Genomic DNA, 25013 nt, shown 5'->3' with positions numbered 1-25013 from the left:
TCCTTCCCCTCTGGTGCCCTAGTGAACAAGCTGACCCCCTCTGCCTTGTGGCAGCCCCTCAGATACTGGAAGACTGCTATCATGTCTCCCCCATTTATTCTTGTCCTGCAGCCATTCTTCGTATGTTTTAGTCTCCAGGCCTTGGATCATCTTAGTTGCTCTTCTCTGAATTTTTTCCAAACTCTCAACATCTTCTTTGTTATATGGTGACCAAAATTGGTTGCAGTATTCCAAGTGTGGTCTTACTAGGGGTTTTATAGAGCGGTACCAATCCCTCGTGTGATCTTGATTCTATTCCTGTTTATACAACCCAGGATTGTATTAGCTTTTTTGGCTGCTGCTGCACACGGCTGGCTCATAGTCAAGGGATCGTCCACTAGGACTCCAAGGTCCCTCTCACAGTTGCTGTTTTGAGCCAGGTCTCGCCCAATCTGTACTTGTACCTTTGGTTTTTCCTGCCTAAGTGTAAGACTTTGATTTTTTTCCACATTGAAACTCATTTTGTTGGATAGGGCCCATAGTTTGAGTTTGTCAGGATTTTTTTGGGATCCTGAGTTTGTCTTCTGGGGTGTTGGCTACTCCTGCCTGTTTGGTGTCATCTGCAAATTTGATAAGTTCCCCTTTAATTCCCTCATCTAAGTCATTTATGAAGATATTGAAGAGTACTGGGCCTAAGACGGAGCCTTGTGGTACCCCAATGCTAACTTCTCTCTATGTGAATGTAGTGCTGTTGATGACTACTCATTGAGTATAGTTTGTCAGCCAGCTACAGATCCATCTGGTGGTGATGTTGTCTATTGTCTATTTGTATTATATTTGTATTGTTCTATTCTATTCTATTCTATTTTGTAATTCTTATTCTATTCTATTCTGTAATTCTTATTCTATTCTATTAATTCTTATTCTATTCTATTCTGTAATTCTTATTCTTATTCTTATTCTATTCTATTCTATTCTATTCTATTCTATTCTATTCTATTCTATTCTATTCTATTCTATTCTATTCTATTCTATTCTATTCCATTCCATATTCTACTCTACTCTACTCTACTCTATTCTATTCCTTATTCTATTCTGTTCTATTCTATTCTATTCCTAATTTTAATTCTAATTCTATCCTAATCCTAATCCTATTCTCTCAATTCAATCCCCATTAATGGAAATAGGACTTTGGTATGGTCCTGCACAATCTATATTCTTATAATTGGAAACTGAGTTTTCCTGTGTTGTTCCTTCTATTCCTAAGAAAAACTGACATGCATAAATCAAAGACCTTCTCCATTCTTCCCTTTTCTACTTCCTTTTCAGTGTAATTCCCTTCTGTAGTTCCCCCCCCCCCATACGAGTTTTCCCTTGGCTGTTGTCCTTTCCCATTGCATAACCCCCCCCCACCCGATTGCCTGCTGCCACGTGCATAAGCCATCTCTCAAGCTTCCAGTCCTCATGTTCCCCACTTCTCATTCCCAATTAGCAAAACCCACCTCATTATATCACCTGGAACAAAACAATTGGGACAGTTGGATGACTACCCCCCCCTTTGGTAAACATGAAAAGTCTCTTGTATTTTTTGAATGCAATATGATATTAGTTTTATTTTTGTGAGTTAAGGCACAGGTTATAAATCGACAATGGAAGCATGGTGGGGAAATCCGTTTACCCAACGTATAACAGAGTTGTTCGAAAACTCTGAAAAGTCATTACAAGCAAGGAGTTGAAAATGAAACAAATCTGATGAGCTATGATGGTTCCTCTCCTTCAAAGATAAGACTTGATTCCACCCTGTAAATCAGGGGTCTTCAAACTGGGCTATTTTAAGACTTGCGGACTTCAACTCCCAAAATTCCCCAGCCAGCCATGCTGGCTGGAGAATTCTGGGAATTGAAGTCCACAACTCTTAAAGTCGCCCACTGTTGTAAATGATGGGAAGAACTTCAACCAGGGGATGCTACACTGCCCTAGATAATATCCCTTGCAAATACAGAAGACATTTTGCAAAGATATTTAACCTCATTTTCCCTTCTCCCAACTAAAGTCTATAGGCACCGAGAAAAGCTGAAATAAAAACAACCCAGATAATTTACTAACCTTTGTCTCCATCCCTTCATCCCACTTAAATTTCTGGCCATTTCAGCTTTCTCGGTTCTGGAAGCATTTGCAAAAAAAAAAAAAAAAAAAACCCCTAACTCTGTGCCCTCAGCAGAAAAAGGGGAGGAAAAAAGATCAATTAAGCCAGAGAATTATCACCAGGAAAAGGGGGGAATCAGAAGAAAAAGGCACTACTTAGGTGTAATTGGTTAACTTCCCCGCTGCTTGCACCAAACTGAATCATTCTTTTGTTTCCGAGATTTCCCTTGCAAAAACTAATCTCTCTGCCATCCCCAAGAAGGTGAAAAATATAGATAATCCCTTCTTCCTTTGGGCCACATCCACTGAAAATGGATTCTCCTAATCCTGCAAAGTCAAAAAAGTGGGTGTTGAGTAGGTGGGGAGGAAAAATGCCTCCCAAATTGCCGATTTACTAAATTTCACTGGATCATGTTAGGAAAACAAAAGCAACTGGACTATCAAAAAAAAACAAAAAACCCTTGGCTTTACGTGGTTGAGAAAGCTTTTGCACCCAGAATTCTATATTTATTTAAACTATTGGCAGCCGAGCTTAATTCTTCTCTTTGCTCCAAAACCCCCCCCCCCAAAAAAACAAAATACCCTTCTTACACTTAACAATACTCTAAATTGCTCACATCCTTGAAATCCTATTTCATTTCTATTTCTTCCCCCTCTGGTTTTCCCGAGGCCGCGAAAGGGCCTACGAGCCAAGTAAGGGGGACATTTTGTACCACGTGATCCATCAGCTCATCCGTCAACTGACGGGCCTTGGCGACTTTTTCCCGGCTCTGAGCTAGGAGGGATCCCGACAGGTCCTGGAAGGACCCAGCGGTTGTGAAGGCACTTCGGAGCTCCTCCACGTTCTGACGGACCAGACCGACTTTCTCTTGAAGCCCGGCTGGCAGACCTTGGAGGTTGGAGACCAATGTTGTCGTAGCCGACTGGAGCTGCTGGGTGAGGCCGCGGGAGACCTCCAGCGCTTGGGACTCGATCTCCTGCAACAGGGATCCAAGCAAGAGTCAGGTTAGTTAGCTCTTCAGGTGGTTGTGTGTAGAGCAGGGGTCCCCAATCCCAGGTCTGTGGACCGGTAGCGGGCCACGGCACGCCAGCAACCGGTCCGCACAAACAAGCAAAGCCCCATCCGCGAGATGCAGGCAGCACACAAAACCACACCCTCTCCGGTCCGCGGAAAAAACCTCTCTCCGGTCCCTGGTGTCCAAAAGATTGGGGACCTCTGGTCTACAGCAGTGTCCCCAACCTTTGTGGCTTGGCGGCCCGGCTGGGGGAAGAGGGGGATGCCTGGCTGAGTTTGAGCAACTCACGCGAGCAGAAGGCTGGCGTTCACATGCAGCTCAACTACTTGACTTATGCGTATGCTGGCCCACCACTCATGCAGCCCGATTCCCGCCCCCCCCCCCAGCTATGTGAGCTGCAGTGGGCAAGCTGCGAGCGCACACGTGCATGCCAGCCCACCACTCGCACGAGTCGAGCTGTGCATGCACAGGCACGCTGCCCTGCCGTTTATGCGGCCCAGTTGCAAATAGGCCACAGCTCGATAGTGGGCCATGGCTCAGTGGTTGGGGACCCCTGGTCTAGAGATTGGACAACCATTTGTCTAGAATGGGATAAGGTTTCCTGCCTGAGCAGGGGTTGGGTTAGAAAAGACATCACCAACCTTTGTCAGTTGGCAGACCGGAGGAAAAGGGAGTGGGAAAGCAATTTACATGTATGCACGCAGGGGGCTGCGAGCATGCACCGCAAACGGGGTGGGGCTAGCGCCCGCGTAGTACTAGCCCTGCCCCATTCTTGTGTGGTGCAGCATATTGTTTCTGCACCCCATGGCGCAGCGGCGGCCTGTTTTTGCACCCCGCAGCGCAGTGGTGACTCATTTTCGTGCCCCGAGGCCCGGCGGCATCCCGTTTTCGCAGCCTGAGGCGTGGCGGGATCCCGTTTCCACACCCCAAGGTGCAGCATTGGTGTCCCATTTTCACACCCCGAGGCACGGCGGTGTCCCGTTTTTGCGGCCTGAGGTGTGGCGGGATCCTGTTTCCACACCCCAAGGTGCAGCATTGGTGTCCCATTTTCACGCCCCGAGGCACGGCGGTGTCCCATTTTCGCGCCCTGCAGTGGCGGCCCATTTTTGCACCCGGCTACTGCGCTAGTGCAAATGAGGGAGTGTGCCTGTCCCGGCCCGCAGGTTGGGAACCCCTGGAATAGAGGTCTCTTCCAACTCTGTTATTCTGTACCTGTGTCTCGGGAACATCCTTCTGGGTCTTCTTAGGAGACTGTTTTTGCTGCCACTGCAGCCACATCTGATGGAGCTTTTCCTGGCCCCCTTGAATCTTCTGATCGACCCCCTGTTTGACGTGTTCAATCTGGGAAGAGACCAAGGAAATGGCTGAGTCGGCCATTCCGAAAAAAAAAAAATGGGGGAAAAAAAAGCAATACCTGCCTCTTAAGCAGAGGGAGAAACTGAATGTTGGAATATTCATGAGCAGGAAGAGTCCTGGGGTAACTCAGTCAGCCAATGTGAGCAAAGTGCTACTGAGTCTGTGCAAAAAGAGTATTGAGTTAGGAGCTGGATTTCCAGTCTCAAAGTTTTGTCTCTGGTCTGTCTCCGTAAGAAGTCTACATTAAGCTATGTTGCTGTACAGAAGAATGGTATTGTAAATATTTTTATATAAATATAAAGTTATTTAGCTAAATGCAGTCAACTGTGAGAGCTTCTGATTTATTTTTCACCAATAGAGAAATTAAAATTCTCTAACACTGAAGTTCTTGAGAACTTGGGTCTTTCTTCTTCTTATCACGGAAGGAAATCCTAGACCTACAACAGTGGGTGGCGAACCTATGGCACGCGGGCCAGAGGCGGCACTCGGAGCTCTCTCTGTGGGCACGCGCACCGTCGCCCCAGCCCTGCCTCCTCCCATGGCCCCCTCCTCCCCAGCAGCCCTCCAGAGGAGAGTCACCCCCGGACACGGCCCACGCAATGCTGCACAGCCAAGAACCTGGTAGCTGGGCAGCGGGAACAAGACTCCGCCCTTGCACCCCGTCATATGCAGATGATGCTGCAGGGCACAGGCGGAGGGCGTGGACACCATTTATTTATTTATTTATAAGACTTATATACCGCTTTAAGTGCAAGCACTCTCTAAGCGGTGTACACCAGTAAGCAATGTATATATATATATTTACGTTGCCCCCAACAATCTGGGTCCTCATTTTACCTACCCCGGAAGGATGGAAGGCTGAGTCAACCTTGAGCCGGTGAGATTTGAACCGCTGAGCGGCTGAACACAGTCAGCTAAAGTGGCCTGCAGTACTGCACCCTAACTGCTGCGCCACCTCGGCTCTTCATGGAGCTGCTGGGCTGCCTGGGTGATCTATGGCGGGCCATGGAAGTGGTGGGTGGTCCAGCGGGCACAGCGGAGTGGGGACAGGGGTGGGGGTGGTGGTTTTTGGGCACTCGGTCTCTAAAAGGTTCACCATCACTGACCTACAATTATTCGTTTAGTGACCTAGATCACAACAGCTCTGGAAAAAAGGACTGGCCATCCTCGTAAGGAACATCGCAGCATCTCCCTGGTCACGTGATCAACATTTGGGCCCTTGGCCACCAGCGTGTGTTTACGATGGGTGCAGCGCCCCAGAGATGTGCGATCCCCATTTCCGACTTTCCTAGCCAGCTTCCGATGAACAAAATCAATGAGGGAAGCTGGATTGGCTTAATGACTGTGTGATTCAATGAACAACGGCACTGATTTGCTTCACCACCACATGCAGAAGAAAAGAGAGGGGCAAGCACTGGAAAAATCAGAGCGACCATGTGACAAACATGGACATTGTGAGGACAGTGGCGCTCCTGGGTCTGGGTTCTAAACACAACCAAACCACCATTGGATCAAAAAGGGCCATTCCTGGTTGTGTTTCTTTCTGCACTGTTCTTCAGGATGAGGTTACATGTAGGTAGAGAGAATATAGACAGTGATAGATTGTAGATATAGAGATGAGATATAGATAGATAGATAGATAGATAGATAGATAGATGGATGGATAGATAACAATAGCACTTAAACTTATCTACTGCTTCACAATGCTTTACAGCCCTCTCTAAGCAGTTTACAGAGCCAGCCTATTGCTCACAACAGTCTGAGTTCTCCTTTTATCAACCTCGGAAGGATGGAAGACTGAGGCAACCTTGGGCTGGTTGGGATTGAACTGGTGGCAGTCAGCAGTTTGCTCAGAATGCTGCATTCTAACCACTGTGCCACCACAGCGAGAGAGAGAGAGAGAGAGAGAGAGATGAGATAATATAGAGATATATATATAGATATACAGAGAGAGAGAGAGAGAGAGAATATACAGATATTGTAGATATAGAGATGAGATAGATAGATAGCTGATAGATAGATCGAGAGAGAGAGAGATGAGATAGTAGAGATAGAGATATATAGATATATACATAGAGAGAATATAGACAGTGATAGATATTATAGATATAGAGATGAGATAGATAGATAGATAGATATAGATCGAGAGATATGAGATTTTATATATATAGATAGATAGATAGAGAGAGAGAGAGAGAGAGAGATAGTGATAGATATTGTAGATATAGAGATGAGATAGATAGATAGATAGATAGATATAGAGACAGATAGATATATATAGAGAGAGAAATGGATGGATAGTTAGATAGATAGCAATAGCACTTAAACTTATCTACCGCTTCACAGTGCTTTACAGCCCTCTCTAAGCAGTTTACAGGGTCAGTACATTTGCCCCCAACAATCTGGGTCCTCATTTTACCGACCTCAGAAATACGGAAGGCCGAGTCAACCTTGAGCTGGTCAGGATCGAATTGCTGGCAGTCAGCAGAATTAGACTGCAATACTGCATTCTAACCAGGGAGAGAGAGAGAGAGAGAGAGAGAGAGAGAGAGAGAGACAGAGACAGAGAGAGAGAGACAGAGAGAGACAGAGACAGATAGATGGAAATTCTAGATAGACAGACAGAGAGAAATATATGATAGATAGATGATAGTTAGCAATAGCAATAGCCCTTAGACCAGTGGTTCTCAACCTTTTTAATGCCGCGACCCCCAACCGGTCGTAAGTCAAGGACTACTCAACGGGTCGTAAGTCGAGGACTACTCAACTGGTGCAGCACCATTTGCAGAATGGGACTTTTGGCGGGCTCCGCAGGGCAGGGACAGCCTGGACAATTCCTATTGGCTTTTGAAAGCCAATAGAATTAGACTCTATTCAAGAGAGTCTATTCTATTGGCTTTCAAAAGCCAATAGAACAAAAGGGAGTAGCACGGCTAAGGAAAAGGGGGAAAAAATGGCGGACTGCGTTGTTTGGCGACCCCCGTGAAATGGTCATTCGACCCCAAATGGGGTCCCGACCCACAGGTGGAGAATCACTGCCTTAGACTTATACAACGCTTCACAGTGCTTTACAGCCCTGTCTAAGAGTCAGCCTATTGCCCCTCCAACAATCTGGGTCCTCCTTTTACCGACCTCGGAAGGACGGAAGGCCGAGTCAACCTCGAGCCGGTCAGGATTGAACTGCAGGCAGGGAGCAGAGTCAGCCTGCAATGCTGCATTCTAACCACAGCGCCCCCAGGTCTTTCATCCCCTACCCGTTTCTCCTTACCAGTTCAATGGTCTGGTGCAGCTGGGACAGGGTGTCCTGGGTGCCCTGCTTGGCCTTTTTCAACTTGGCCAGGGAGTGTTGGAAAGCCCGGTGACGAAGTTTACTGGACAAGGACCCCAGCCGCACAAAGTAACTTTTCTGCTCCTTCTGCTGTTCCACCGTGCCAGTTTCGAAGCCTTCCACGGAGGTAGCCAGCTGGGCTAGAAAAAAAAAAGTGATTAAAAACTGGGTTTACCCAACACACCCCGCCAACACAAGGGATCTTTGTAGCTCAGGGTTGAACTGTGGGGTCCTTGGTGCTCTCTGAGCTTGGCTGTTTTCTTACAGACGTTTCATGACCCAACTAGGCAACATCATCAGTGCTAGAAGGGAGGGGGCCTTGCGGAGAGGAGAAGAATAGAAAGAAAGAGAGAAAGAAAAAGAAAGAAAGAGAAAGAAAGAGAAAAAGGAAGGAAGGAAGGACTGTCGGGTCCTTGGTGCTCTCTGAGCTTGGCTGTTTTCTTGCAGATGTTTCATGACCCAACTAGGCAACATCATCAGTGCTAGAAGGGAGGGGGCCTTGCAGAGAAGAGGAGGAGGAAGAGAATAGAAAGAGAAAGAAAAAGAAAAAGAAAGAAAAAGAAAGAGAGAAAGACAGAAAGAGAAAGAGAATGAGAGAGAGAAAGAAAGAAAGAAAGAAAGAAAGAAAGAAAGAAAGAAAGAAAGAAAGAAAGAAAGAAAGAAAGAAAGAAAGAAAGAAAGGACTGTGGGGTCCTGGGTGCTCTCTGAGCTTGGTGGTTTTCTTGCAGACATTTCATGACCCAGCTAGGCAACCTCATCAGTCCTAGAAGGGAATAAGGTTTGCTCTTGTTTATGTATAGTAGCTTGCCCTGCCAGGATTGGTGAAACTCTGGTTTTTCTCCTTCATATTTTTTTGACTGGGGTATTGTTTACTTCCCGAATGTTTGTCTAGGGTTAATCCCTGCTTCTCTGGGTGTTGGGTTTTAATTGTGCTTCCTTTTGGACTCTGCTTTAAATGCCAAGTTTCACAGATTGCGTCTCAAGCCATGGTCTGTGGGCTTCTTGTGCTCTCTGAGCTTGGTGGTTTTCTTGCAGACGTTTCCTGAACCGACTAAATAACATCATCAGTTGTCAAGGTATTGGTTTAAGAGCTAACCAGCTTATATAACGTAGGATGTAAGATGTAAAGAAATGAATGGAAATAGCTCAGCAGGATCTGCGTCTCTTGAAGAGCCTTCGTATAAAGGGAAGGCTCTGCTGATGTGTTCTCTCTCTTCCGTTTCCTGCTGTAATTGTGGTTTGTTGGATCCTGCTGTATTGTATATTGTTCCTGATATATAGTATTATATGTATATTGTTCCTGATGTATGGTATTATAGTGTAAGATAAAGCACCATTTAATACAAACCACCGTTTACTGTATTTACTCCTGGGTTATCTCAGCGCAATAAGACTGTGCAGGCTCTGACATCAGTGCTAGATGAGAGGGGTTTGAGGAGCAGGAGGTCTGTGGGGTCCTTGGCGCTCTCTGAGCTCGGTGGTTTTCTTGCAGACGTTTCATGAACCAACTAAATAACATCATCAGTGCCAAAAGGGAGTGGGATTTGGAGAGAGGAGTAGGAGTAGGACTGTGGGTCCCAGGTGCTCTCTGAACTTGGTGGTTTTGATTACCAATCTAGGAAATATCATCAGTGCTAGAAGGGAGTGGGTTTTGTGAAGAAGAAGGAGGAGGAGGAGGAGGAGAAGAGGAAGAAGAAGGAGGAGGAGGAGGGAGGAAGAAGAAGAAGGAAGGAAGGAGGAGGAGGAGAAAGAGAAGAAGAAGAAGAGGAAGAAGGAGGAGGAGGAGGAGGAGGAGGAGGAAGGAAAGAGGAGGAGGAGGAGAAGAAGAGGAAGAGAAAGAGGAAGAAGGAGGAGGAGGAGGGGAGAGGAAGGAGGAGGAGGGAGGAAGAAGAAGAAAGGAAGGAGGAGGAGAAGAAAAGAAGAAGAAAGGAGGAGGAGGAGAGGAGAGGAAGAAGAAGGAAGGAAGGAGGAGGAGAAAGAGAAGAAGAGGAAGAGGAGGAAGGAGAAGGAGGAGAGGAGAGGAAGAAGAAGAAGGAAGGAGGAGGAGAAAGAGAAGAAGAGGAAGAGGAGGAAGGAGAAGGAGGAGGCGGAAGAAGGAAGGAAGGAGGAGGAGGAGAAGAGGAAGAGGAAGAAGAAGAGGAAGAAGAAGATGACGACGACAATGGCTGTGGGATCCTTGGTGTTCTCTGAGCTTGGTTGTTTTCATGGAGACATTTTCTTGTCCAACTAAGTAACATCATGAGTGCTAGATGGGCGTGTGGGATTTGCTCTCTATATACAGTGGCTTGACACTAACAACTCAGACAAACAAACTAACAACAAACAACAGCTATTCAAGGTACCACCAAGACCATTCCCATTAGTGCAGATAGGGCAAGCCATTAGTATACAAATAGAGAGTTATCCCCACCCTCTTCTAGTACTGATGACATTATCTAGTTGGGTCATGAAACATCTCCAAGAAAACAACCAAGCTCAGAGACCACCAAGAAACCCATGTATAGCTGAGAGTTGAAGTCCACGCATCTTAAGGTGGCCATCTTCAGCTTCCCTTGAACAGCCAACTCACCCAGTTCTTCATCCGTCATGGGGAGATAGTGGTCCACCATCTCTTCAGATTTTCCAAGGGCGGCTTCCAAATTGCTGGACACCATCTGGCCCACGGAAGACTCCATGACGGTGTTGACACTACTGGACACCGCTGAGCGGGTCATCTCCATACCACTTTGGACAGCCGAGCGGGTCATGTCCACACCGCCCTGGACGGCCGAGCGGGTCATCTCCACCCCACCCTGGACCACTTCCTTGGTTCTGTCCACCATGCCGCTGACGGTGGAGCTCACCGCCTCCTTAGCTCCAGTGACCAGGTCTTTTGTGCCCGAAATGATCTGAAACAAGAACAGAAGAACAGAGTTGAAAGGGACCTTGGAGGTCTTCTAGTCTAGCTCCCCCCCCCGTTTAAGCAGGAAACCCAACCTCGGCTCTTTTATGACTCATGGACTTCAACTCCCAGAATTCCTGAGTCAGCTATGCTCCCAGAATTCCTCAGACAGCCATTTTGATGAAACTGCAGGCTTGGATCCAGATCTGAGGCATTCTGGGCCTTGAAGTCCACAAGTCACAAAAGGGCCAAGTTTGAAGACCCCTGATATAGACTTTAAGTTGAGTGGACTTCAACTCCCAGAATTCCCCAGCCAGCGTGCCTGGCTGAGTAATTTTGGGAGTTGAAGTCCACAAGTCATAAAAGGGCCAAGTTTGAAAACCCCTGATACAGACTTTAAGAGGAGTGGACTTCAACTCCCAAATTCCCCAGCCAGGCAGAAAAGAAGGAGGGAAGGAAGGAAGGAGGGAAGGAAGGAAGGAAGGAAGGAGAAATTAGAAGGTAGGGAGGAGGAAGGGGAGAGGAAGATGAGAAGGAAGGAAGGAAGGAAGGAAGGAAGGAAGGAATATGAAAATGGGGAGGGAGGAGGAAGAGGGAAGGAAGGAAAATGAAAATGAGAAGGAAGGAAGCAAGAAGGAAGATGAAAATGAGAAAGGAGGAAGGAAGGAAGGAAGGAAGGAAGGAAGGAAGGAAGGAAGGAAGGAAGGAAGGAAGATGAAAATGGGGAGGGAGGAAGGAAGGAAGATGAAAATGAGAAGGAATAAAGGAAGAGGGAAAATGAAAATGAGAAAGGAGGAAGAAAGGAAGGAAGGGAGAAGGAAGGAAGATGAAAATGAGAAGGAAGGAGGGAAGGAAGGAAGATGAAAATGAGGAAGGAAGGAAGAGGGAAGATGAAAATGAGAAAGGAGGAAGAAAGGAAGGAAGGAAGGAAGGAGAAAATGGGGAGGGAGGAGGAAGGGGAAAGGAAGGAAGATGAAAATGAGAAGGAAGGAAAGAAGAGGGAAGATGAAAATGAGAAAGGAGAAGAAAGGAAGGAAGGAAGATGAAAATGGGGAGGAAGGAAGGAAGGAAGGAAGGAAGGAAGGAAGGAAGGAAGGAAGGAAGGAAGGAAGGAGGGAAGGAAGGTTTTGATTACCTTATCAGTCGGCTGTTGAAGAATTGGCAATTTCTCTTCCAGCTTGTCCAAACCTTTCAAGGCGTATTCATTCGCTGTGGAAACTGGAGAAGAAAAAGTTATCCGGAGGTCAAAAAAGTCACGCATTCAAGCACCTCTCCTTTCTACATGGGTCAGGAAATGCAGAGGACGGATCACAAAACCACGGCGTAAATGGGAGGGGGAGATAGATTCACTTAGCAACCACACGATTCAGTTAATGACTGCAGTGGTTCACCAAACTGGCCCAAAAAGGTCGCAAAATGGGGCAAAACCCACTTAGCAACTGTTTAACTGGTTGTTAAGCAGATCTGCCTTCCCCCAGTGGCTGTCCTTGTCGGAAGCCTGCTGGGATAGGTTACAACGGGTGATCACGACATCCTGGGATGCCGCAACCATCATAAATACGAGCCAGTTGCCAAGCACCCAAATTTTGATCACATGACTATGGGGGACCGCTACACCGGTCGTAAGTGTGAAAAACGGTCATTAAGTCACTTTTTTTTCCAGTGTCGTTAACTTGTGCCTATTGTAATTTCAGCACCTTTAAGTTCTGCCGCTAAATCTAAATAATAATAGTAGTAGTAGTAGTAGTAGTAGTAGTAGTAGTAGTAAAGTTGGAAGGGACCTTGGAGGTCATCTAGTCCAACCCCCTGCTCAGGCAGGAAACCCTATACCGTTTCGGACAAATGGCTGTCCAGTCTCTTCTTAAAAACTTCCAGTGTTGGAGCATTCACTGCTTCTGGAGGCAGGTTGTTCCACTGGTTAATTGTTCTAACTGTCAGGAAGTTTCTCCTAAGTTCTAGGTGCTTCTCTCCTTGCTTAGTTTCCACCCGTTGCTTCTTGTCCTGCCTTCAAGCGCTTTGGAGAATAGCTTGACTCCCTCTTCTTTGTGGCAGCCCCTGAGATACTAAAAGACTGCTATCATGTTCCTCCTCATCCTTCTCTTCGTTAAACTAGACATACCCAATTCTAGCAACCATTCCTTATATGTCCAATCCCTTAACCATCTTTGTTGCTCTTCTCTGCACTCTTTCCAGAGTCTCAACATCTTTTTTACATCGTGGTGACCAAAACTGGATGCAGGATTCCAAGTGTGGCCTTACCAAGGCCTTGTAAAGTGGTATTAATATTTCACGTGATTTTGATTCTCTCCCTCTGTTGATGCAGCCTAACACTGTGTTGGCTTTGTTGGCAGCTGCAGCACACGGATTTTGTTATTGAGCTATTGATTAACCCAGTCACCACGTTGCTTTTTAAATATTCAAATGTAAAATTGGAAAATTAATAAAATATTATATATATGTATAAAAAAAAGAACTGAAAAAGCTTCTTGGATGAGGAGCGAAACGTCTTCAAGGGAAAAACGAAGTCTACTCGCCTTTTGCAAAAAGCACAAGAAAGCAGAAAAGGACCACTGTTTCGTTTAGCAGCGTTTCGGTTATTTACTCACTCTGTGGCTCCAGTTTGTTCAGGATGGGCTGGGCGCCGGTGACCGCCACCGAGGCAATAGTCTTCACTCCCTTCTCCGCCATGTCACAAACCGACTTCATGTAGGGATGGCTCTCTTTCGTAGAGGTGTACGCTGCCGAGACCATGTCGTAGGCGGAGCTGACCAGTGGCAGGCTGGCTACCCGATCCGCTACGTTCTGGCAAAGGGAAGAAACAGACGAGAGCGGCAACCGTGAGGACTAGCAACTTGGTGCCTCCTTCCCCCTGCTTCTCCATTTTTTTAATGAGCCGTGGTAGCACGGTGGTTAGAATGCAGTATTGCAGGCAAACTCTGCCCACTGTCAGGAGTTCGATCCTGGACCGACTCAAGGTTGACTCAGCCTTCCATCCTTCCGAGGTCGGTAAAATGAGGAGCCAGATTGTTGGGGGCAAATAGGCTTGGCTCTGTAAACCGGTTAGAGAGGGCTGTAAAGCACTGTGAAGTGGTGTGTAAACATTATTGCTATTGTTCTGTTCCATTCCATTCTATTCTATTTTTACATTCTCTATTCTATTCTATTCTATTCTATTCTATTCTATTCTATTCCATTCTCTATTCTATTCTACTCCATTCCATTCTATTTTCTATTCTATTTTCTATTCTAAATTCCATTCTATATTCTATTCTATTCTATTCTATTCTCTATTCTATTCCATATTCTATTCCATTTTCTATTCTAAATTCTATTCTATTCTATCCTATTCTACTCCATTCCATTCCATTCCATTTTCTATTCTAAATTCTATTCTATTATTCTATTCTATTCCACTCCATATTTTATTCCAAATTATATTCTATTCCATTCCACTCCATGTTCTATTCTAAATTAAATTCTATTCTATCCTATCCTACTCCATTTCATTCCATTCCATTTTCTATTCTAAATTCTATTCTATTATTCTATTCTATTCCACTCCATATTTTATTCCAAATTATATTCTATTCCATTCCACTCCATGTTCTATTCTAAATTAAATTCTATTCTATCCTATCCTACTCCATTCCATTCCATTCCATTTTCTATTCTAAATTCTATTCTATTATTCTATTCTATTCCACTCCATATTTTATTCCAAATTATATTCTATTCCATTCCACTCCATGTTCTATTCTAAATTAAATTCTATTCTATCCTATCCTACTCCATTTCATTCCATTCCATATTCTATTCTAAATTCTATTCTATTCCATTCCATTCCATTTTCTATTCCAAATTCTATTCTATTATTCTATTCTCTATTCTATTTTCTATTCTATTTGCATTCTTTTAGAGAGCTGTTGAGGCCACCTGGATGTCCGTCTGTGTCCTCAAGATCCCCTGAGTGGGGCCAATGGGTGTGGAGCCTTCTTGAAAGTGGTGAAAGGACCATGTTGTAGACTGGAGATGGATGATATTGTATCCCTACCCCTCTGTTGAGACAGGGCTACACCACTCAGCTGACCCTTAGGACACAGATAAACCTCCGAGTGGTCTCAACGACCCTCCAAAAGAATGCAAATGACCAGCTGTCAGCAAGGAGTATAAATCCTTCCCTTCCCCACCATCCAGTCAGAGTCAAAGGAAAAACAAGAAAGTCCAGTTGCCTCCTGAAAAAACATCTTTGAGATAAATTACGTTTTGTGTGTGTGTGTGTGTTTGTGCTATCCCCTGCAAGAGAGTCCCTGCAATGAGAGATTAGAGCTGGCACAAGTGGAGCGTGTGTGTCCCCTGGAATCTTGCCTCCTATTAAACTCAGAAATGACACACTGGGCATCTCCTACTTGGCAGAGCACCCAAGCGAACGGCTCGTCTTCCAGAGAATTCATTTTGCTCGGGTTGTGCAACTGTCTTTGCCAAAGTGATAATGCAACAGCCGTCGCTCGCTCCCAAAATAGATCCGGAGTTTGTCACCTCAGCTCAGGAGAAAACTCTACACAAACCTGGCCCGGCTTCCAACTCGCTTGGCACACAAAAGGAGACCTCAGCAGACGTGATCAGCAGCTGACTGCTGGGGCATTGTGGCTAGTCCTTAATTTACAACCGTTCATTTAGTGACCGGCATCGAAAAAAGTGACTGAGGACTGTTTTTCACCACTTAGGACCGTTGCAGCCTCCCCGTGGGTCACGTGATCAAAATTCAGCCACTTTATGACGGTCGCAGCATCCTGGAATCACACCTTCTGACAAGCTAAGTCAATGGGGGGAAGCCGGATTCACTTAACAACCAGGCTACTCACTTAACAACTGCAGGGATTCTCTTAACAGCGGTGGCAAGCCAAGTCATAAAATGGGGCCAATCTGACTTCAGTGTCTTGCTTAACAACCAATCTGGAGCTTAATTGTGTTTATAAGTCGAGGACTAGCTGTAGTTGAAAGATACATCCCACCAAACCAAGTTAACATTCATAAATGTGACTTTTCGACGGAGAACCGCTTCATATCGTGTATCAATTCCACTCAAATCCTTTTTGGGATCAACTCCACTTGGTGGACCGATTTGGGATCAAGTTGAAGAGGCAATGTCTCACCAAACACCCTTCCCCTGAATCTAGAAGTCCCCTCTTAAATGAAGGCATTCCCAGAGAAGGCCTACAATCGCTATAAACCTAGAACTACGAAGAAATTTCCTGAGAGTGAGAACAATTAACCCGTGGAACAACCCGCCTCCAGAAATTGCGAATTCTCCAACATTGGAAGGTTTAAAGACGAGAGTGGACAACCCTTTGTCTGAAATGGTGCAAGGTTTTTCCTGCCTGAGCAAGGGGTTGGACTAGAAAACCTCCAAGGTCCCTTCCCAACTCTCTTATTCTATTCTATTTATTCCCAATGTCTCCAAACCTCAGTTATTTTCTGTTCGGTTTCTTCCACTGCCGGGCTGGCGGTAGACGGGGCGACATCCGCATTCTTGGTGGAAGCCATGGTGAGTTGAGGTGCAGCTATCAAGAAAGAAAGAAAGAAAGAAAATTCGGATTACGCTCCAGCTTTATCTTGATGAGCCTCGAGTAAATTCCAGAGAGATAAAATAAGACAGGTGATCCTTGCGGAAGGTCGCCCCGAGAACAAGGATCAAAACCTTTGAAATTATCCACGCAACTCATTCTCAAGTCCCAAGGTGAGGAAGATAGGAGTACAAGTGACACTCCTTATTTACTCTGGACTTTAGCACCCTACTTTAGACCCAAAGCTTCAGCAATCGGCAACACAGCAAGACTGCTTTGAGACGATCCCCCACCACTAGGCAGGGTCTATCTTTGTTATCCCTTAGATGTGAGACCACCGTCGTAAACTGAGAAACTTCAAAATATCCAGGAAGGGGCAAAGATGAAGGGAGCAGCGTCCCCTTCGGTGTTTTATTGTCTTTGTGCTGGGGAGACATCAGGAAGGGGGTGGAAAGACAGGTAGTCCTTGACATATAACGGTTCATAATCAGTGGAATTACCGGCCTCCAGACGTTGTGACTGCTCTGACACTGGAAGTTTTAAAGAAGAGATTGGAGAACCAAATAATAATAATGATTATGACAACAATAATGATAACAATGATAATAATGATAATGGTAATAATAATAATAGTTGGAAGGGACCTTGGAGGTCATTAAGTCCAACCCCCTGCTCAGGCAGGAAACCCTCTACCATTTCAGACATGTAGCTGTCCAGTCTCTTCTTAAAAACTTCCAGTGTTGGAGCATTCACCGCTTCTGGTGGCAGGTTGTTCCTCTGGTTAATCGTTCTGTCAGGAATGTCTGAAATGGGGTGTTACCTAGTTGGGTCATGAAACGTCTGCCAGAAAACCACCCAGCTCAGGGAGCACCAAGGACCCCACAGTCTTTGTCCTCCTTCTTCTCTTCTTTCTCCTCCTCTTCTTCCTCCTCTTGCCCCACTCCACAAACCCCATCGCCTTCTGGCACTGATGACATTCCCTAGTTGGGTCATGAAATGTCTGCAAGGAAACCATCAAGCTCAGGGAGCACCAAGGACCCCACAGTCTTTCTCCTTCTCCTTTTTCCTCTTCTTCCTCTCTTCCTCCTCCTCTTGCCCCACTCCACAAACCCCATCCCCTTCTGGCACTGATGACGTTCCCTAGTTGGGTCACGAAACGTCCACAAGAGAACCACCCAGCTCAGGGAGCACCTGGGACTCCAAAGTCTTTTTCTTCTTTCTTTTTCTCCTCCTCCTCATCTTCTTCCTCTTCCTCCTCCTCCTCCTCTTCCCCCACTCCACAAACCCCATCCCCTTCTGGCACTGATGACGTTCCCTAGTTGGGTCACGAAACGTCCACAAGAGAACCATCCAGCTCAGGGCACACCCAGGGCCCCAACGTTCCAAATCCTTTTGACTTTTCACAGAGCACCCCAAAATCCAGCTTGGCTCATTTGCTTCTGGCCAAACCCTGCAGAAACTTCACAGACCTGCCCCACTCTGGTGGGACGGAAGAGACGGTCTGTATCTCTGCCCCCCCCCACCCCCAAAGACGCACACAATCTTTGGCCCCAAAGATCCAATCCTTCTTCACCCGCCGGCTGTTCCCAGCCATTCTCCGTTGCATCACCCCCCTCTCTGGGCCAAAGGAAGGCGCCCTTGTCACCCAGAAAGCAATTTTGCAAGAAATCCTCAAGAATGAGATGAGTCAACGGGAGACCACTTCCCCCCCACCCCACCCCGTCCCACCACCCTTCGCCATTTGTTCCAGATTGCAACATTTCACCCTGGCTTGGTTCATGCTGAACTTGAGCCAGACTTCCGGGTGAATGTCTGCAGGAGCACAAGAGTATAGCTAGCCTTGTGTGTGTTTGTGTGCTTGTTTGGGTGGGTGGATGTATTCCAAGGCAATGGGTAAGGGACAAGTTTTCATTTTTTGGTGCTCCTTCTGCAAAGCTTTACGCTCGGGGGTTGTCCTCAACTTACAACAGCTTGTTTAGTGACTGTTTGAAGTTACAACGGGACTGAAAAAAATGACTTCATAATAGTAATAATAATAATGAAGCTGGAAGGGACCTTGGAGGTCATCGAGTCCAACCCCCTGCTCAGGCTAGAAACCCTATACCATTTCGGACAAATGGCTGTCCAGTCTCTTCTTAAAAGCTTCCAGTGTTGGAGCCTTCACCGCTTCTGGAGGCAGGTTGTTCCACTGGTTAATTGTTCTCACTGTCAGGAAGTTTCTCCTTAGTTCCAGGTTGCTTCTCTCCTTGTTTAATTTCCATCCGTTGCTTCTTGCACTTTGGAGAATAGCTTGACTCCCTCTTCTTTGGGGCAGCCCCTGAGATAGTGGAAGACTGCTATCGTCTCACCCCTGGTCCTTCTCTTCATTAAACTAAAAGAGGGGTAGGCAACCTTGGCTCTTTTATGAGTCGTGGACTTCAACTCCCAGCATTCCTGAGCCAGCTGCACTGAGGGGAAAAGGAGAGGTTTCCAAGCTGAGCCATGCCGGCTTAGGAATTCTGGGAGTTGAAGTCCACGAGTCATAAAAGAGCCAAGGTTGCCTACTCCTGGTCTAGCCCAAGCTACATGCAGTCAAAGCCAAAAAGCACTAAACTAAGTGTGCTTGTAAACAGCGTGATTGAACTGGGTAAGAATATTGATTCGCTCTCTTCTACCTGATTCCCTGAAAAAAGAAAAAGAAAAAAAAAAACCAGAAATAAAAACCCTCTGAAAATGAAAGGGTGTGTGTGTGTTTGCTCCACCCTCCTCTAAATGGAAGCGGCAAATTAAATTTATGGGGAATAAACATACAGAGATAAAGATGACCGAAAGTGACTGGCCCAGCTCAACATTGGAACTAAATGCTGAGTCCAGAGCATTTTTGGACGCTCATCCCTCACTTTTGAAAAGATTTTTTTTTTTTACTTTATCTCATCGTCTTGCCTGAAAAACCCCCGAGGACGAGATCCTTATGGAGTAATCTGGAGCAAAGTGACACTAAGCTAAACAAAATTGCCCAACATTGTTTTGCAAGCCAATCCTCTCTAAGAGAAGTTGAAATAATCTCTAAGTTACACCATGGCCACATACTTCTGAATTTTTATTTTTAGTTTTTTTTTAAAAAAACCCACCCATTTCTTGATTTCACTTTTCTTTCCAATTCGCAGCACGATTGCCGTGGCCTTAACAGACAAGACGGCTTGCAAAGGATTTTTAAAAACAAACAGACCCCGTTTTACGGCTTTCCTTGTCACACAGTTGCGAAGTAAATCACTGCAGTTGTTAAATTAGTAACACGGTTGTTAAGTGAATCTGGCTCCCCCCCCCCCCCCCGTTGAGTCAGCTTGTCTGAAGGTCGCGAAAGGGGATCACAGGATCCTGGGACTGTCATAAATATGAGTCAGCTGTCAAGAATCTGAGTGTAAATCACGTGACCCTGGGGATGCTGCAACGGTCATAAGTGTGAAAAATGGTCGTAAGTAATTTTTTCAGTCCCATTGGAACTTTGAACGGTCACTAAACAAACTGTTCTAAGTCAAGGACTACCTGTACAGGTAGAGTAAATAGAAATGGGCGTTAAAACTGGAAGAGTGGGCAGGCTTATGGGGGCTAGCAATGTGATGTCACTCAGAAACTCCCAAATGCTGTCAGAAATTTGGTAGCATCGTTTCCGATTCACGGATTTATTAAAAAGCACAAGCTGCAGTTTATAAAAACTTTATAGCCATATCAAATGCATTGGCGGGAAACGGCGCTAATAGCCTAACGTGGTTTCCCTTGTACAATCATTCAAGAATGAGCAGAAAATTTTAAGTATGTTCCTTGTTGGCACTGCAACTATGGCCTGTGGTAAAACTTGGCACATGTAAGAAAGATGGACTTCAACTCCCAGAATTCTCCAGCCAGCATGCACAGTGGCTAGGGCAGGGGTTGGCTCTTTTATGACTCGTGGACTTCAACTCCCAGAATTCCTGAGCCAGCCACGCTGAGGGGAAAAGGAGAGGGTTCCAAGCTGAGCCAGGCTGGCTCAGGAATTCTGGGAGTTGAAGTCCACAAGTCATAAAGCGGCCTAGGCCTAAGGTAGACAACCTTGGCTCTTTTATGACTCGTGGACTTCAACTCCCAGAATTCCCGAGCCAGCCACGCTGAGGGGAAAGGGAGATGTTTCCATGCTGAGCGATGCTGGCTCAGGAATTCTGGGAGTTGAAGTCCACGAGTCATAAAAGAGCCTAAGGTTGCCTACCCCTGATCTAGGTCTGTCTGTCTGTCTGTCTGTCTGTCTGTCTGTCTGTCTGTCTATCTATCTATCTATCTATCTATCTATCTATCTATCTATCTATCTATCATCTAGGTGAGGGATAGGCAATCTTGGCTCTTTTATGACTCGTGGACTTCAACTCCCAGAATTCCTGAGCCAGCCAAGCTGAGGGGAAAGGGAGAAGTTTCCAAGCTTAGCCATGCTGGCTCAGGAATTCTGGGAGTTGAAGTCCACCAGTCATAAAAGAGCCAAGGTTACCTACCCCTGGGCTGGGGGATTCTGGGAATTGAGGTCCCACACTTTAGATGTTTTAGATGACATTGTTTAGCCCAGAATTTACAATCCATATCATACCCTTGTAATATCTTAGTTTCATAGTTAAGGAGATTAAGTTAAGATTTTAGCGGGATATGATACATATTGTAAATTCTGGGCCAAAATTGGCATGTAATTCATGTAAATTGCAGGACTTCAAGTCCCAGAGTCCCCCAGCCGGGTTAAAGAAAGGCAAACTGTGGCTTGGTGGACTCTGAGTTGTTAGCCATCATAGCTAAGGAAACTAAGCCAACATTTTACAGTGTATTGTGTGTATTGTAAATATTGGGTCAAAACTGGCATATTAATCAACTCGATTACAGGACTTCAACTCCCAGGTGGATTCTGACTTGTTAGCCATCATAGCTAAGGAGATGAAGCCAACAAGTCCACCAAGCTACAGATTGCTTTTCTTCTAGCATTCTGGCTGGGGAATTCTGGGAGTTGAAGTCCACCCTTCTTATATATGCCAAGGTGGAAAAAAACAGAGTGCCAAATTCTCATGGCTCTTCCTTTCCCATCTGAGCTTTAGATTATTTTTACATGTGAATGAGTTTCGCCCGAGATTGCTAAACAACATCCAGCAACATCAGCAACACAATTTAAGGATGTCAAACCGGACATGTGGCACAAGTCAGCAAGTTTCGCTGGGAGCACCTGATCCTATTAGAATTAATGCATAATTCCCCCCCCCCCCCATGTTTGCAACAGAGACAGCTTAATAAGAGCCTTGCATAAACTGTTGCTGGTCTATTGGAATTGGGGATATCTAATTTAATGAAGAGAAGGACTAGGGGGGACATGATAGCAGTCTTCCAATATTTGAGGGGGTCCCACAAAGAAGAGGGGGAGTCAAGCTATTCTCCAAAGTGCCTAAAGGCAGGACAAGAAGCAACAGATGGAAACTAATCAAAGGAGAGAAGCAACCTGGAACTAAGAAGAAATTTCCCAACAGTTAGAACAAATAACCAGTGGAACAGCTTGCCACCAGAAGTTGTGGGTGTTTCATCCCTGGAGGTTTTTAAGAAGAGGCTGGGCAACCATTTGTCTGAAATGGTATAGGGCAGGGGTAGGTAACCTTAGCTCTTTTATGACTGGTGGACTTCAACTCCCAGAATTCCTGAGCCAGCATGGCTCAGCTTGGAAACCTCTCCCTTTCCCCTCAGCGTGGCTGGCTCAGGAATTCTGGGAGTTGAAGTCCACAAGTCATAAAACAGTCCAGTTTGAAGACCCCTGCCCTAAAGGTACAAACCAGTAGTTCCACCAGATGTAGAGTTGGTCTATAACAAGGATGGGGAACCTTGGCTCTTTTATGACTCGTGGACTTCAACTGCCAGAATTCCTGAGCCAGCATGGGGGAACTATGGCCCCCTCATGACTCGTGGACTTCAACTCCCAGAATTCCTCAGCCAGCATGGCTCAGCTTGGAAACCTCTCCCTTTCCCCTCAGTGTGGCTGGCTCAGGAATTCTGGGAGTTGAAGTCCACAAGTCATAAAAGAGCCAAGGTTGCCTATCCCTTGTATAGGGTTTCCTGCCTGAGCAGGGGGTTGGACTAGAAGACCTTCAAGGTCCCTTCCAACTCCCTTATTCAGTTATTCTATTCAAGTAAGAAAATAAACTGCGGCCTTTTTGTAAAAAAAACCAACTGTACCATTTTGAATAGATTTTACCTTTCAATTCCAAAGCACAAAATTCAACTGCCTTCCCTTTCCAGAAAAATAAATGCAGGGCTAATTAATGCAGTTTGGCTTCAGGTTATGGGCTGCATTCAAAAGAGGAGACGGGGCCCAGGAGAGAAACTAAATGTGATTTATTGAAAAGGCTGTAACTTTAAGGCAACATCTCCAGACTGACAAGGTACCCCGTGCCTTAAATTTCAGGAGTCCAGACTCGTGGGAAAAATTAAGTTTTTGGAAAAGGAATTAAGTTGTTATTTTTTGGGGGCGGCCTTATAATCCTCATTTAATGTTTTATATAGGTAGTCCTTGACTTACAACTGCCACTGAGCCCCAAAATTTCTGTTGCTAAACGGGACAATTATTAAGCGAGTTTTGCCTCATTTTACAACTTTTCTTGCCCGAGTTGTAAAATGAATTACTGCAGCTGTTCAATTAGTAACACATCTGTTAAGTGAATCTGGCTTTCCCCCATTGACTTCGCTAGTCAGGTCGCAAAAGGGGCCACTGCGACCGTCGTAAATACGAGTCGGTTGCCAAATTCTGAGTTTTCATCACGTGATCACGGGGATGCCGCAACGATTATTTGAAAAAAAAAAACCAAGTTATATAATCTTCTTTTAGTGCCACTGAAGCTTTGAATGGTCACTAAATGAATTGTTGTAAGTTAGAACAATTAACCAGTGGAACAAGCTGCCTCCAGAAGCTGTGAATGCTCCAACACTGGAAGTTTTTAAGAAGAGATTGGACAGCCATTTGTCCGAAATGGTATAGGGTTTCCTGCCTGAGCAGGGGGTTGAACTAGATGACCTCCAAGGCCCCTTCCAACTTTATTATTATTATTATTATTATTATTATTATTGACTGCCTGTACTATGGTTGTTTGATTGCAAGATGGGGACATCAGAATTTAACAAATATAAAAGGCAGGCAAACTTTTCAACTTAAAAACAGAAGCCACCTTTCTTAAAAAAAATAAAAAATAAAGACAAAATTAAACCAATTATGGATCCTGCTGGGTTCTGAATTGACCTCCTAAACTGGTTTGGCACCCAATGAATGTTGCTAATTTCTGGGAAAAGAGCTGCTGAATTTGTATATATTTTAATCTTCTATTATTTTATATTCTAAATTGAGGTCATATATAGTATACCTGATTTTAATTGCGATGCTTCCCACACGAATAAAGATGAAGCAACCAGTTTGGCAAGCTGGACAATTTTAAGATGTACAGATTTCAGGATCCGGTGCTACACCAATCCAAGCAGCATGAACCAGCTACTCTCAGATAGACTGCTCTTCCAATGGAGGCTTCATTCAAACCAGGGCGCAGTGAAAGCAGTCAGCTGTTAAACGCCTCCTCCAATCACAGCGCTGGGTGGTCGCTAGGAGCCGACAGCTACTCAAGGACACGTATCAGTCCGTTCATGCAGCTGCTGCAAGGCGGAGCCAACTTAAAAGCACCAAATTTATTTATTAAAAGTGTGTGTTTTTTTTTAAAAGACCCTCTATATGAACAAGTCTTTGCAGGCACCGGCCGGGGAGTGGTTGGGGCGGTTTAAAAAACCCTGCAGTTTTAGAACTAGGATGAGGATTAATTGATTTAACCCACGAACAGACCATGAATGGACCCGCACACTGCAATCAGCCGCGTGCGGGGGGGGGGGGGGAGAGAGAGAGAGAGAGAGTGTGTGTTGGGAGGGCAGAGAGAAAGTGGGGAGAGAGAAAGTTGTGGCGAAGAGAGGAAAGTTGTGAAAGAGAGAGAGAGAGAGAGAGAGAGAGTGTTGGGAGGGCAGAGAGAAAGTGGGGAGAGAGAAAGTTGTGGCGAAGAGAGGAAAGTTGTGAAGAAGAGAGAGAATTGAGGGGCAGAGAGAAAGTGGGCAGAAGAGAGAAAGTTGGGGAAAAGAGAAAGTTGGGGAGGAGAGAGAGAGAGAGTTGGGGGGCAGAGAGTGGGGAGAAGAGAGAAAGTTGGGAGAAGAGAAAGTTGTGAAGAAGAGAGAGTTGGGGAGGAGAGAGAGAGAATTGGGGGGCAGAGAGAAAGTGGGGAGAAGAGAGAAAGTTGTAAAGAAGAGAGAGTTGGTGAGAGAGAGTTGGGGGCAGAGAAAAATTTGGGGGGAGAGAAAGTTGGGGAGAAAGGGAGAAAGTAAGAGGAAGAATGGAGAGGAGGAGAGAGCTAGGGAGAAAGAGAAAAAGATAAAAAAGGAAGAAGGAGAAAGGGAAAAAGACAGGGAGAAAGGAGGAGGGAGAATGGGAAAGAGAAGGAAAAAACGAAGAGAGGAAGAAAGAGGAAGGAAGAAAGAATAAAAGAGAGAGCAAGAGTGAGAAACAGAGAAAGAAAACGAGAAAAAAAAGAAAGACGCCGCTCTTTAACTTACCCGACCGAAGTAACAAATTCGCTTTCCCCAATGGCGCAGCCACGCCCCCGCTTCCCCGCTGGGCTCCTTTTATACTCCGGAGTGACTGCCCTTTGTTGCTGGAGGCAATCAGGAGCAAGCAAGCATCACGTGCCTTCGGA

General features: G+C 45.6%; 1 protein-coding gene across 2 annotated transcripts; it reads right to left on the bottom strand.

The window, feature by feature from the left end:
- Positions 1–1561: 1561 nt before the first annotated feature.
- On the bottom strand, positions 1562–25013 carry LOC120300669 (perilipin-3-like). Of its 2 annotated transcripts, none has more exons than XM_039326978.1 (8): positions 24874–25013; positions 16169–16266; positions 13312–13507; positions 11841–11923; positions 10394–10712; positions 7765–7964; positions 4353–4481; positions 1562–3101 (listed from the first exon to the last, which is right to left on the bottom strand). In XM_039326978.1, exons 2-8 carry the CDS (start codon positions 16247–16249, stop codon positions 2754–2756), a joined length of 1356 nt encoding a protein of 451 aa, XP_039182912.1. In that variant the 5' UTR covers positions 16250–16266; positions 24874–25013; the 3' UTR covers positions 1562–2753. The 2 variants fall into 2 exon arrangements, with proteins under 2 accessions (XP_039182912.1, XP_039182911.1); XM_039326977.1 differs by lacking the exon at positions 24874–25013 and adding an exon at positions 23652–23928 and having other exon boundaries at positions 2754–3101.

This window comes from Crotalus tigris, unplaced genomic scaffold (assembly GCF_016545835.1).
Source record: "Crotalus tigris isolate CLP2741 ecotype Arizona unplaced genomic scaffold, ASM1654583v1 scf7180000024348.693503, whole genome shotgun sequence".
Classification (NCBI taxonomy): Eukaryota; Metazoa; Chordata; class Lepidosauria; order Squamata; family Viperidae; genus Crotalus; species Crotalus tigris.
This window is presented reverse-complemented; position numbering and strand designations above follow the sequence as displayed.

Coding starts and splice junctions, on each gene's coding strand:
- LOC120300669 (XM_039326978.1), bottom strand. CDS start 16,249: ATGGCTTCCACCAAGAATGCGGATGTCGCCCCGTCTACCGCCAGCCCG. Junction 11,924..13,311: donor GAACAAACTGGAGCCACAGA/GTGAGTAAATAA, acceptor TTTCTTCTCCAG/TTTCCACAGCGAATGAATAC. Junction 3,102..4,352: donor AGGATGTTCCCGAGACACAG/GTACAGAATAAC, acceptor TCCCTGTTGCAG/GAGATCGAGTCCCAAGCGCT.